The sequence below is a fragment of the Pelophylax lessonae genome (assembly GCF_965119305.1).
Source record: "Pelophylax lessonae genome assembly, chromosome: 9".
NCBI lineage: Eukaryota > Metazoa > Chordata > Amphibia > Anura > Ranidae > Pelophylax > Pelophylax lessonae.
Window position 1 is genome coordinate 250,446,146 of NC_138776.1, and position 13,847 is coordinate 250,459,992.

General features: G+C 41.6%; 2 protein-coding genes across 2 annotated transcripts in view; both read left to right on the forward strand.

Moving 5' to 3' along the window:
- Positions 1 to 13,847, forward strand: part of LOC309564361 (uncharacterized protein) — a 1,000,117-nt gene that overhangs the window by 930,770 nt on the left and 55,500 nt on the right. Inside the window, exon 23 of the mRNA XM_082268988.1 lies at positions 4,288 to 4,931. Within this exon, the coding sequence (XP_082125114.1) occupies positions 4,288 to 4,931 (644 nt within the window). The remainder of the gene's footprint in view (positions 1 to 4,287; positions 4,932 to 13,847) is intronic.
- LOC309562903 (gastrula zinc finger protein XlCGF66.1-like) lies at positions 1,258 to 2,470 on the forward strand. The gene is made up of 3 exons (XM_082267223.1): positions 1,258 to 1,422; positions 1,892 to 2,068; positions 2,155 to 2,470. The coding sequence occupies exons 1-3, from the start codon at positions 1,291 to 1,293 to the stop codon at positions 2,293 to 2,295; spliced, it is 450 nt and encodes a 149-aa protein (XP_082123349.1). The 5' UTR covers positions 1,258 to 1,290; the 3' UTR covers positions 2,296 to 2,470.

Sequence of the window (13,847 nt, forward strand, 5' to 3'; positions counted from 1 at the left end):
CATTTTTTTCTGTCTTCTTTTGTTTTTTTTTTATTCATTTCTTTCTGTCTTCCTTCATCATCTTCTTTCTTCCATCATCTCCATCTTTTTTTCTTCATCTTCTTCCATCCTCCTTCTTTTCTCTTCCTTCATCTATCTTCTTCTTTTGTCTTCCTTCATCTCTTCTTTCCTCATTTTCTTCTGTCTTCTGCTTTTATCTTTTGCCTTTTTATATTGATTTCTTTCTTCATCCTCCATCCTAGTGTAGCCTCCCCTTCAACCTCCAGAGGCCTGGTGGTGACCCCTAGAGACAGGGAGGGCCGACATTCCTCCTCGGGGTGCAGGTTACTAGACATGGTGGGTGGTGTACAAGGTAGAAAGATGGGCGCCAGTCACTTTTATTCTTGAATAAAGAGAAGTTCATTTCTCACAACAGGAGAAATGTGGGAGTAGGGCACAGGACACCCTTAGTCAAAACAGCCGCAGACTTGCTGATCGGCAGACTTCTTAGACCAAAATGTAGAAAAGGTAGACAGCATTACAGAAAAAGAGCCTTTATGCGGGAACCAGCAATCTGTACTTTGTAGCATAAACTGTCTCCTATAACAACAATATTAAACTCACAGAAGGTGCAGAAACTCTCAGAATGATTCCATCTTGATGCTTTCCCAGGCTCTCCATTGATCCCCGCTCCATGAAAGAGTAACCTCTGGTACTTCATCTCAGGTCTCCATCCTTTCATTCATGCTTTCAGGTAGTGAGCAGGCTCTCGCTTGCAGAGCCTTGAGCACATGGCTAGGCATCAGGCTTCAGGCCCACCCAGCAGAAGCTGTTCCTCACACACCCACCCAGACGGTGGAAAAAGGACAAAGACCACCTGACTTCTTCCAAATAAATACCTTCCCCCAGCATGCTCAGCGACCAGTATGATTGGCTGGGAAAAGTATACAAATCCTTAACCTAGACTCACTGTAATTGATCACACTAATGCCACCTATTAACAAAAGGGAGAAACCACAGCTAAACCAGGCTTAGGAGGAAAATCCAATGATCACAAAGACTACAAATTAACCAGGCTAGCTAACACCTAGCACAGATAACTTTTTTTTAGCAGCCCTGTTTAGGACTAGGGTGCTACACTCGAAATGATATATATTTTTTTAACTCTTGAATGCTTTTGAATGTAAATTTTCATTTTCTTTCAGTGTGCCAATGAGAGGATCTCTTTGATATTAAACAGATTTCAGGTTCAAAAGAAGTTCTTGCAATAAAAAAATATTTCAGGACAAAGGTATTAAAGAAGAAATCCTCATGGTCAGTCCCTTCCAGAAGGAGCAGAGTCCATTCCCTGCCTCATTAATAAGGATGGAGAAGGAGCGCGGTTCTATTACTGACAGGATATTAAACCTCACCCTGGAGATCATCTACTTGCTGACCGGAGAGGTGAGGAGGATTCTGGGAGGTCACTTGACATCACTCTCATCTCTATTAATAAAACACAGAGCTGACCGGAGAGGTGAGGAGGATTCTGGGAGGTCACATGACATCACTTATCTCTATTATTAGAACAGAGACCTGACCGGAGAGGTGAGGAGGATTCTGGGAGGTCACATGACATCACTCTTATCTCTAATAATAAAACACAGACCTGACCGGAGAGGTGAGGAGGATTCTGGGAGGTCACATGACATCACTCTTATCTCTATTAATAAAACACAGATCTGACCGGAGAGGTGAGGAGGATTCTGGGAGGTCACATGACATCACTCTTATCTCTATTAATAAAACACAGACCTGACTGGAGAGGTGATGGATTTTAGAACTGTTGGTGTGACATTGCTAGTACTTAATTTCTGTGAATCGCATTCATTACATCTCTAACAGGTATTTATTAGTATATCTTATTATTTAGAATTATGGTCCTCTGAAGTATTCTAGCAAGAATACACATTCCTCATTGCCAGGGGGATGGAGCAGAAGCCAAAATCTAATCACAAAGCCTCCAGTGCCTTTCCTGAACCCTGAAAAAAACAATGATAAGAAGATTCTAGAAGTCACCCAGAAGATCACTGAACTGCTGACAGGAGAGGTAAGCGGTGCCGGGAATTCTGGGACATTATCCAGTAACAGATAAGGGATGTGTCTGGATGGTGACTGTATCATTGTGTGTGTCAGGTTCCTATAAGGTGTCAGGATGTCACTGTCTATTTCTCCATGGAGGAGTGGGAGTATATAGAAGGACACAAGGACCTCTACAAGGAAGTCATGATGGAGAAGCGGCCGCCCCCCACATCACCGGGTAACAGGAGACATTAATTTCTTGTATTGAGGATCCCCCTAGATACACACATCCTCTGATATAAAGACATAGAAACAATGTATTCAGTCAGTGTGTGTGTTTCCTACAGATGGATCCAGTAACAGAAATCCCCCAGAGAGATCTCCCCGTCCTCTGTATTCCCAGGATTCATTGGAGGAAGATTTCAACATGGATTCACAGGATTCTGTAGATATTTGCCACAATATTAGTTACCATTATCAGGTATGTTGGCTGCTGTCAGTAGGTATGTCTGCTCTTTACCCTGGCTGGTTAAAACCTATGCATTGTGAAGAGGCTGTGATCTTGTAAACCAACAGTTTTCCTTTATCTCAGTCCAGATATTGGGCAATTAAATAAAAACATTGTTTTATTTTAATTTTGTATTTCTCATCTAGGGTAAAAACCTGATTGTGATTAAAGTTGATGATTCCGATGAAGAGGAGCCATATGAAATGGGTGATGAGCCATGTAAGGAGGATGAAATTCCTCCAGAGATCAACACAGGTGAGTAAAAAACACTCAGTCCAGAGAAGAGTCCCAGATTCTCCTGGTTCAGACACTACAACAATCTCTTCCGCCCTCCTTTGTCAGCAGACAGTAACCTCTCATAGTGGACACATCAGGGGTGCAGACTCAGTAATTCAGCACAGTGAGAGTGGGATCCCCTTGAATGGGGCATAGCAGGTGTGTAGACCTGGAAACCCAGCACAGGAATAGCGGGAACCCCTCATAATTGGAACAGCAGTGAACAGACCGAGACACGCAGTGTAGGGACAATGGGATACCCTTTTATTGGGTACACCAGATGTGTAAGCTCAGGAACTCAATGCAAGGATAGTAGGCAGAGTTGTTTAAAGTACTCGAAACCCATACTTGAGTAAAAGTACAAGTGCTCGATCAAAAAGTGACTTGAGTAGAAGTGGAAGTGCTCGATCAAAAAGTGACTTGAGTAGAAGTACTAAAGTATTCAACATTTTTTGTACTTAAGTATTGCAAGTAGTTTTTCTTTTAAATTTTGCTACTCAAGTACTGAAAGTAAAAGTACCAGTAGTTTTGAAAAAAATAATTGCTACTCAAGTACTGAAAGTAAAAGTACAAGTACTGTGTAATGTAGTTATTAAAGACATAAGTCAAAAGTTTGAACATCATATTGTTTTTTATTATTTCAAATGCAGCTTTTATTTATACATACAGTAGCTTTTATTTTCGTATGCGCTGATAATACACATGTTTTGAGCTTCATGAAACCTGCCATCTACTGTTCTGGCAGTGGTAATTTTTATAATAGTAACGAGTAACTATGCAGCACAAAAAAAAAATATCGGAGTAGAAGTATTGAAATCAATGAAAAAATGTAGTGAAGTAAAAGTGGAAGTAGGAGAAAAAAATTCTACTCTAGGAAAGTACAGATACCACCTTTCGGTACTTAAGTACAGTAGTGAAGTAGTTCTACTTAGTTACTATACATCTTTGATAGTAGGTATATTGGGCACAGCAGGTGTACAGACCTAATAACTCAGCGTAGGGATGGTGGGAACCCCCTTATAATGGGCACATAAGGTGTGCAGACCCAGGAACTCAGCAAAGGGATGGTGGAAGCCCTTATAATGAGCTGGGAACTCAGTGCAAATATACTGGGAACCCCTCATGATGGGCATAGCAGGTGTTCAGACCAGCGAAGATATGAAAAGTTGGTAAGTTTAACTCTCCAGAAAAAAATAAATGTTGCTTGGTTTAACCCTCCAGCATCTACCAAACACTGAATTATAAGTTTGGGACGACTGACCCTGACCAATTCTTTTTAGTCACCCTTATTGTTGTAATGTTGAAGGCTCTATTGCCCACACCCAGAGAGCAGTGCACTCTTCCAGTACTAGACCTACAGTAGATGACAAAACATACAATTCAGTGTCTCTCACATGTCTTCTCTCCTGAGTCAGTCAATCGTTCAGTCATTCCTGTTTCCCTCCCATCCTTCTTTCCTCCAGATGGACGATACAAGACAAGTAACACACCGAACTATCCTCCATTGTTTCAATATGCTGAAATAGAAGACAATGACATCACATCCAGTTCCTCGGGAGAAAACCTTGTCATTCCAAATCCCCACCCCATACCTCCCAGTATATATTTATCATCGAATCTCTCGTCACATATGGGGTATCTACCCACATCACCACACCCCGTCACCCATCATACAGCCCACAATGAGGAAGAAATGTTCCTCTATTCCGGGGTTGGTGATCATTTTATCCAACATAGAAGACTTGTGGAGCGCCGAAACAGATATCAGGCCAGGAAGCTCTATTCTTGTTCCCAGTGTGGGAAATGTTTCATGCAGAACTCCCATCTGATCATACACCAAAGGATTCACACGGGAGAAAAACCCTTTTCATGTTCATACTGTGGAAAATGTTTCAATGTGAAGTCCCATCTGGTGACCCATCAGAGGATTCACACGGGGGAGAAGCCATATTCGTGCTCAGAGTGTGGGAAGTGTTTTTCCAAGAGGTCCAACCTTGTTCGGCACCACAGACTGCACACAGGAGAGAAGCCTTATTCATGTACAGAGTGTGGAGCATGCTATACATGGAAACCGTCCCTACTGCTTCACCTTAGAAAACACAGAAGATGAAAGCATAGTTATGTTCTGAAAAGGGCGATCCTTATCATATGGTAACCCACTTGAAGAATGTGCATGGAAACTTAATTATCTGGGAGGATAGGAGGTCCTCGTTTGGATCCAGAGGGCTGTGGTTTGAAACTTGAGCCTGTTCTTTTCACCACAATATAATACATTTAGGTAGTCCCTTGATACTAGCAGCTCCAGGGCCCTAGTTTCAATTCACACCAGGATCACTACATGGAGTTTTTTTTATTGTTCTACTATTACCCAGTTCCCTGGTTTTAATTCCACATGGTCAGATAAATTTCCTTTCACCCAGGCGGTATGTGTGTGGCAGGGTGTTTAGAATCTATGCTCCTCAGGGGCGGGAACTAATGTGAAAAATTCAGCAGAAATGTAGTGGAGAAAGTCTGTACTGCATAAAGCAGTAAATGAACTATTCAGTTAAGCTCCAGTTATGTGTGTGGCAGGGTCTTTAGAATCTATGCTCCTCAGTGGTGGGTACTAATGTGAAAAATTCAGCAGAAGTGTAGTGGAGAAAGTCTGTACTGCATAAAGCAGTAAATTAACTATTCAGTTAAGCTCCAGTTATGTGTGTGGCTGGGTCTTTAGAATCTATGCTCCTCAGGGGCGGGGACTAATGTAAAAAATTCAGCAGAAGTGTAGTGGAGAAAGTCTGTACTGCATAAAGCAGTAAATTAACTATTCAGTTAAGCTCCAGGTATGTGTTTGGCTGGGTCTTTAGAATCTATGCTCCTCAGGGGCGGGGACTAATGTAAAAAATACAGCAGAAGTGTAGTGGAGAAAGTCTGTACTGCATAAAGCAGTAAATTAACTATTCAGTTAAGCTCTAGTTATGTGTTTGGCTGGGTCTTTAGAATCTATGCTCTTCAGGGGCGGGGACTAATGTGAAAAATTCAGCAGAAGTGTAGTGGAGAACGTCTGTACTGCATAAAGCAGTAAATTAACTATTCAGTTAAGCTCCAGTTATTAAAGGCCTAATTAGCATTTTCTCTCTTTCCACTATAACGGCAAACCAATTTGTAAACCTCCGCCCATTGTGTGACGATTTTAGAAAAAACTTGGCTACTGAAAGGGACATTCAGTCTGATTTATATATAGGACAACTATTCACTGGTGCTCAAGACTAAGCAAGAGAAAGGAACTATGGTTCAGTGTCTCCTGAACTGTAGAGTCTTGTGACTCCCCTCAATATTCCCTGCACTCTTTTCCTCTTTAATTTGCTAAATTTAGCTGCAAAGGTCCAGAAATGGGCAGAAGAAGGAAAAAAATGATTCTGTTTGTGAATTTTGTGTAGACGAACCCTGCTGCCCTAGGTAGTGGCCCACACAGGCCTTATGGGAAATGCCTCTCCCCTCATTATGTGCGATGTTCATTAGTTAGGTGTACACCTAACCTCAACAAAAGTAAAAAAAACATTGAGAGCAAGGTACATCCGCACGCTGAAAAAACATACTCAATCTTTGTTGACCAAAGCGTGACCACAAACTTGAACAAGAGGGAGAGTCAACAAAACTGTACCACCAGCACTGTACAAATATAGTACAACGGGCATGTAACACCGAGGGGTAATAAAGTGTAGCATTTCCTCACTTTGATGACATTTTTTTGCAAGAAATAAAAATGAATGGTTCTCTGTTGACTACATTGTTCAATTTATTCATAAACAGCATTGAGGTCGGGATCAGTAGTTCTATATCAGTTTTTGCAGATGACACAAAATTGGGCAGAGCAATAACTGCACAGCATGAAGCAGATATCCTACAGAATGACCTGGACAAAATAACAGAGTGGGCAACGACATGGCAAATGAGGTTTAATGTGGAGAAGTGTAAGGTTTTGCACTTGGGGACTAGAAACATAAAAACAAAAATACACGTTAGGAGGGGAACCTTTGGGGGAATCATAAATGGAGAAAGATCTGGGAGTCTTGGTAGAGGATAGACTAGGCAATAGCATGCAATGTCAAGCGGCAGCTGCCAAAGCCAACAGAATATTAGCATGCATAAAGAAAGGGATGTATTCCAGAGATAAAACTATAATCCTTCCACTTTATAAAACTCTGGTCCGACCACATCTGGAGTATTCTGCCCAGTTCTGGTCGCCAGTCCTCAGGAGGGATGTGTTGGAGCTGGAGAGAGTCCAGAGAAGGGCAACTAAACTAATTAGGGGATTGGAGGACATTAATTATGAAGAGCGTCTGCAATCGCTTAATTTATTCTCCCTGGGGAAGGGACGCCTGAGAGGGGACATGATAGCAATTTATAAATATCTCAATGGTGATTTCAGCATAGAAAAACAGCTGTTCAGTCGAAGGGATTGCATGAGGACTCCAGGGCATACAATGCGATTAGAGGAGAAGCGTTTTAACCTCAGGCAACGTGGGGGGTTCTTTACTGTTAGGGCTACAAGATTGTGGAATTCTCTACCACAAGAGGTGGTTTCTGCGGGAAGTATGGTGGCTTTGAAAAGACTCTTAGACGTACATCTCAAGGATCAGAACATTCAGGGCTATGTGAGATGATTACAGCTACACACACCTACACAGGTTGAACTGGATGGATTATTGTCTTTATTCAACCTCACCTACTATGTAACTATGTAACCTTTCTGTCATTATGTGTAAATGTGAATTGCTTTCTCAATTATGCCAGGATTAGATAGGGTAGGAAAGTGGAAAGATAACAGTGGACCTGTAGGGTTATCTTAATGGTATTATTATCTTATTAATGTTGGTGTAAATTATCACGTTCCTGAGCTTCTACACCCCAGAGGTTCTCCATGATCTTCCTGGCTTGTACTGTAATGTAATGACAATCCAAAATCAAGGATCCTCAAACTACGGCCCTCCAGCTGTTGTGGAACTACACATCCCATGAGGCATTGTAAAACTGACATTCACAGACATGACTAGGCATGATGGGAATTGTAGTTCCTGAACAACTGGAGGGCCATAGTTTGAAGACCCCCTGCCCTAACCTATGCCAAATCATTACATTCTTTCTTCAGTAGAGATACATTAGTGGAAGGTTATTTAGAGTTGATTATTAATAATAAGAAATCTAAAAATCTAAATTGAAACAGAATATGGCTGCTAAGAGGTCCAGATACAGCTTTAATTAAAAGTCAGGGGTACAATCCAAAAAAGTAGCCAACGTGTTTTGGGGGCCCAAGAGCCCCTTTCATTAGGGCTTGACTGGCAACAATATGAACAGGGATTAGATAGGGGGTCACACGTCATACAACTTTACCCCTTGGACTCATATATGTACAGTGGACCCGTAGGGTTATTTTAATGGTATTGTTATCTTAAGGTATTGATGTTGGTGTAAATAATCTCGTTCCTGAGCTTCTACACCCCAGAGGTTCTCCATGATCTTCCTGGCTTGTAGTGTAATGTAATGACAATCTAAATCAAGGATCCTCAAAATATGGCCCTCTAGCTGTTCCGGAACTACACATCCCATGATGCATTGTAAACTCTGACTGTTAGGGAAATCATCTTTAGACCACAAGCTGATACAAGGAAAGATGCATTTAATACTCGTATACGAGGAGACAAGTACAGGAGATTGTCAGATATTCACCCACCAGTTATAGCCGCCTGTGACCCATGGTATAGGGTTCTATACACAGTAGCTAGCCTAGTTGGCTTCGTATCTGACACTTGTCTGCCTTCTTAAGCTAGCTCGCACATTTATATACAGTTAATACATCCTGACTTAACCTTTCCCCCAGGACAATGAAGAATGTATGTTTTTATTGCCATTTCCTTAAAGGGGAAGGAGCTTCATCTTACAAACTCTGAAATCTAGCCATTACCATATATAGTATAGGGCATTTAAAACCAGTTAGATTGTATTCAAACAGAATAAAATGGAGTCATGGTCAGCCTTATACATAAATGATTATAAAGACATTCTATGGAAAAAAAAAATGGAAAAAAAATAAAGACACTCTTAATTTCTCTAACACTGACATGCACAGACATGACTAGGCATGATGAGAATTGTAGTTCCTGAACAAATGGAGGGCCATAGTTTGAAGACCCCTGATCTAAATTGAAACAGAACTTGGCTGCTAAGAGGTCCAGATAAAACTTTATTTAATTAAAAGTCAGGGGTACAATCCCAAAAAGTAGCCAACGTGTTTTTGGGGCCCAAGAGCCCCTTTCATCAGGGCTTGACTGGCAACAATATGAACAGGGATTAGATAAGGGGTTGCACGACTTTACACCTTGGACTCATTCATGTACAGTGGACCCGTAGGGTTATTTTAATGGTATTGTTATCTTAAGGTATTGATGTTGGTGTAAACTATCTCATTCCTGAGCTTCTACACCCCAGAGGATCTCCATGATCTTTCTGGCTTGTAGTGTAATGTAATGACAATCTAAATTGAAACAGAATGTCGCTGCTAAGAGGTCCAGATACAACTTTATTCAATTAAAAGCCAGGGGTACAATCCAAAAAAGTAGCCAATGTGTTTCGGGGGTCCAAGAGCCCTCTTTATCAGGGCTTGACTGGCAACGATATGAAGAGGGATTAGATAAGGGGGTCATACGTCACACGACTTTACCCCTTGGCCTCATCCATATACAGTGGATATAATAAGTCTACACACCCCTGTTAAAATGTCAGGTTTCTGTGATGCAAACAAATGAGACAAAGATTAATCATTTCAGAACTGCTTCCAAAACTGAACAACTCAATTGAAAAACAAACTTAAATCTTTTTTTTTTTTATTTATTAGGGGGAGGGGGGGGGGTGAGTAAAGATAAAAAACTAAAATAATGTGGTTGCATAAGTGTGCACACCCTCTTGTAACTGGGGATGTAGCTGTGTTCAGAATTAAGCAACCACATTCAAGCTCATGTTAAAAAGGAGTCAGTACACGCCTGCCATCATTTAAAGTGCCTCTGATTAACCTCAAATAAAGTTCAGCTGTTCTAGTAGGTCTTTCCTGACATTTTCTTAGTCGCATCCTACAGCAAAAGCCATGGTCCGCAAAGAGCTTCCAAAGCATCAAAGGGATTAAGGGTATTAAAAGTTATCAGTCAGAAGAAGGGTATGGTACATGTGACAACAATCTCCCGTATTCTTCCAATGTCTGGGCTTTGGGGTAGAGTGGCAAGACGGAAGCCTTTTCTTACATAGAAAAACATCCAAGCCCGGCTACATTTTTTGAAAAATTCTCCCAAAAGCATGTGGGAAAATGTGTTCTGGTCTGATGAAACCAAGGTTGAATTTCTTGCCCATAATTCCAAAATATATGTTTGGTGCAAAAACAATCCTGCACATCACCAAAAGAACACCATACCTACAGTGAAGCATGGTGGTGGCAGCATCACGCTTTGGGGCTGTTTTTCTTCAGCTGGAACAGGGGCCTTAGTCAAGGTGGAAGGAATTATGAACAGTTCCAAATACCAGTCAATCTTGGCTCAAAACCTTCAGGCTTCTGCTAGAAAGCTGAACATGAAGAGGAACTTCATCTATCAGCATGACAATGACCCAAAGCATACATCCAAATCAACAAAGGAATGGCTTCGCCAGAAGAAGATTGAAGTTTTGGAATGGCTTTTGTTGTTCAACTGAGTTGTACAGTTTATAGGTCACATTTACAGTTTAAAAAAGTTCTGAAATTATTTATCTATGTCTCATTTATTTACATCACAGAAATCTGACATTTTAACAGGGGTGTGTAGACTTTTTATATCCACTGTACGTTTAGAGGACATTTCTATGTATGTAATGTTTTTTAATGGTATCACACTAAAGTGATCCTTTGCGGTACTGTAACGCACGCGCAATAACGTGCTATATGACTTCAGGCTGGCCCCTTTTGCAGGTATAGCTGTGTAACACATTAAAAATAAGGGCCTATACTGTTCCAGTATCATCCTGCTCTGCACATGCTCAGTTGCTCTCTAATCTCGGCACTGTGCCTAAAATCAGAGCCACTAGAGTCCGATCTGCTGACAGATTTAAGATTTACTGTTGCTGAAGGGGGAAGAAATCAACAGGAATGACACAGACCGTACTAAGGGAGCACATATTAGGGAGAAAAAAAAAGAAATGCAGGAAAGGTCACAGGACAAATGCTGCTGCCTGGGAAACACAAAAAAAGTTAAAGTTACAGAGATAGTGTCTTATGTTACCTCCCTGATTTTATCCCCTTTCTCACTTGTGGGCAGCCTGTGAAAGCATACATTGGCAGCCTGTGAAGCTTCTGTCAGCCTTCCTCTCTAACTGAGCCAAGACATACAATCAAGGCTGGAAATGTACATATTTTAACTACAGTAGTGACATATAGTTTTTGAGAACAAGGAGAGGGGGAGAGTTTCCAATAATGAAGCGTTTGCTCTGGGCTTCCACAAAATGGCGGCCTCCAGTAAGACGAAACTGGAGGAACACTGGAGGCAATTTACAGCACACACTAATTTTGGTACTTCAATGTGGAGTGTATGTTTTTTTGTTAAAGAACATTAATTGTTGTCAAAGTTCTGCTTTAATGTGTAAAAAAGTAGAAACAGAGCCGCACTGTGTAAAATCATACCACAGTACTTTATTCCAGGTGGCTGGTTTCCGAAGACACAGTCCCTGTCTTTGAATATCATCTACCTGGAATAAAGGGGATTTCTCAATACACATTTTTTTTATATGTTGGTGTCCCCAGGTATTTAGCACTTGGTCATGTCTTTCTAGCTTGTCTCATTGCTGAGCTAGTGCGCACCTACAATGGCTCACCCCCCTTTTGTCATTGCTGTCCGACCACACATCTAGCAAAGAGACAAATATTTAATACATTTTGATTGACAGCTCTTGTCTCAGGGAACCAAGTACTGCCTTGAGACTAGCCCCGTCACTTGGTATGATGCTGTGAATCTGTTTCCTTCTTCCACCCCCTCTGTCGTATCGGCCACTAAGATGTAAGAAGCCCCTGCCTCATTGGACACAGGAAGCTACGTATCTGCATGATAACAACCAACGATGCTGTGCAGTTGGAGCTGCCTGCATCCTGCGTGGCCCCGCTGCATTTGGCAATACGTTACATATCTTTGCAGATGTGCCACTTAGTTCCCCACCCCCTATGCCTTTTTCAGCAGTGACAGGCTCAGTTAAATCCTGCACCCAGCGATCCAGCTGAGCCCGTCACTGCTCAAAAAGCCTTCCACTGACACATCCCCTCCCCCAAAGGCGCTCATTGAACATGGGGTAGTGGCAACTGAGCTCAGTGTTACTAATACCTACAAATTGGGCTTCTGTCAGGGGAAGAGCAGAGAAGCTGGAAAGAAAGGATTATAGGCAGGATTTTCTTCACATTTTATTACGGCTCATCGGAGAAAGTGATACAAGTAATTAGACATGAATGTATTCACCTATATTTCTTTTCTTAATGCTCATGAGAGACGATTGTGTAGGGTGCTGATCTCAGAGGCGGAGCTATGACGCCTTGAACTCAAAGTCTTTCCTCAGCAGTCTTTCTTCCACAGTCATTTTAAGCCTGAAGATTAGGTAAAACTGCCAAACATTATATAATTTTATTAAAACAGAAATCCTGGAGAATAAAATGGTGGTCGTTTTAACTTGTGTTACACAATATTTGCACAGTGGTTTATCAAGCGCATTTTTTTTTTGTAAAAAATGCATTAAAAATAATTTCAGTGCTAAATAAATAAATAACTTACCCCAATTTTTTTTCTGTAAAATATATAAGATTAGTTTGAGCCAAGTAAAAAAATACCGAACGTGAACTTTGGTAGCCTAAATTTTCCATTGGCAACACTTTAAAAGCACCTACAGGTCCTTAGAGTTAGAGGCAAAGAGAAACAGAGAAAGGGCGCACCGACCTAGCGCATTATCCTCAATAATAGGCTTTATTCATGCAACATATTAAATGGCTACTCACAAACACAGGTGAAAAAAGATCATATCAAGCTCAGTTGCTCCAGTGTCAGGAGTAGTCCATAAGTTAGTCCATAATCCGACGAGATGACGGTTGACCCGTTTCGAGGCTCAGCCTCTTCCTCAGAGCCTCGAAACCCGTCAGCCGTCATCTCATCGGATTATGGACTAATTTATGGACTACTCCTGACACTGGAGCAACTGAGCTTGATATGATCTTTTTTCACCTGTGTTTGTGAGTAGCCATTTTATATGTTGCATGAATAAAGCCTATTATTGAGGATATTTATTCTGGGATGCAGTATGAAAGCCAGGAGCACATGTGCTGCGGGGTCTTTGGATGGAGAGCAGAGTCCTGGAGGGAGGCAGCTGCCTCTTCCTCTGTAGCAGTGGCACGTGGTCGCAGGAGGTCGTCCTGAAGGCCGGAGGAATGGATAAAAGGAGCTGAACCCAGAGGTCCAGGAGAGCTGACTGAGGGGGGAGACACTGGAAACCCTAGAAAAACAGTATCGTGAGTACAGAGACTCGTGTCAAGGGGCCTGACCTGAGGGGGGCCACTCCACGTGTAGGATAGTCAGAGGACAGGTGTTAGCAGTAAAGAGAGAGAGAGAGAGGATGGTGAGGAGAGTGTCCTGGAGACAATCAATAGTTCACCAAGTCGTCTTAAGAAAGAGACTTAATTCTAATTCACCTTTAGTGGCAAGGTGAATCAACAGCCTGGTTGTACCTGAAGATAGGAGTCCTCAACCAATTGTGAATAGTTATCTTGGAGTATCCCACTATTCCCTTCTCCTATCCCTAATTTATCAAATAATATACAAAACAACTACATACCCCTGGAGGGATTATTGACTGAGCCAAGAAGTAAAATGATAGACTGTGAATGTCGAAGTTGCTATTAGTAACCCAGGGGGACCCGTAAGTGTGAGATCCAGCAGTCCTCAAGGGGGCAGTGCTACATATAAAAAATAAATAAAAATTCCATAAGGCCCCGTTC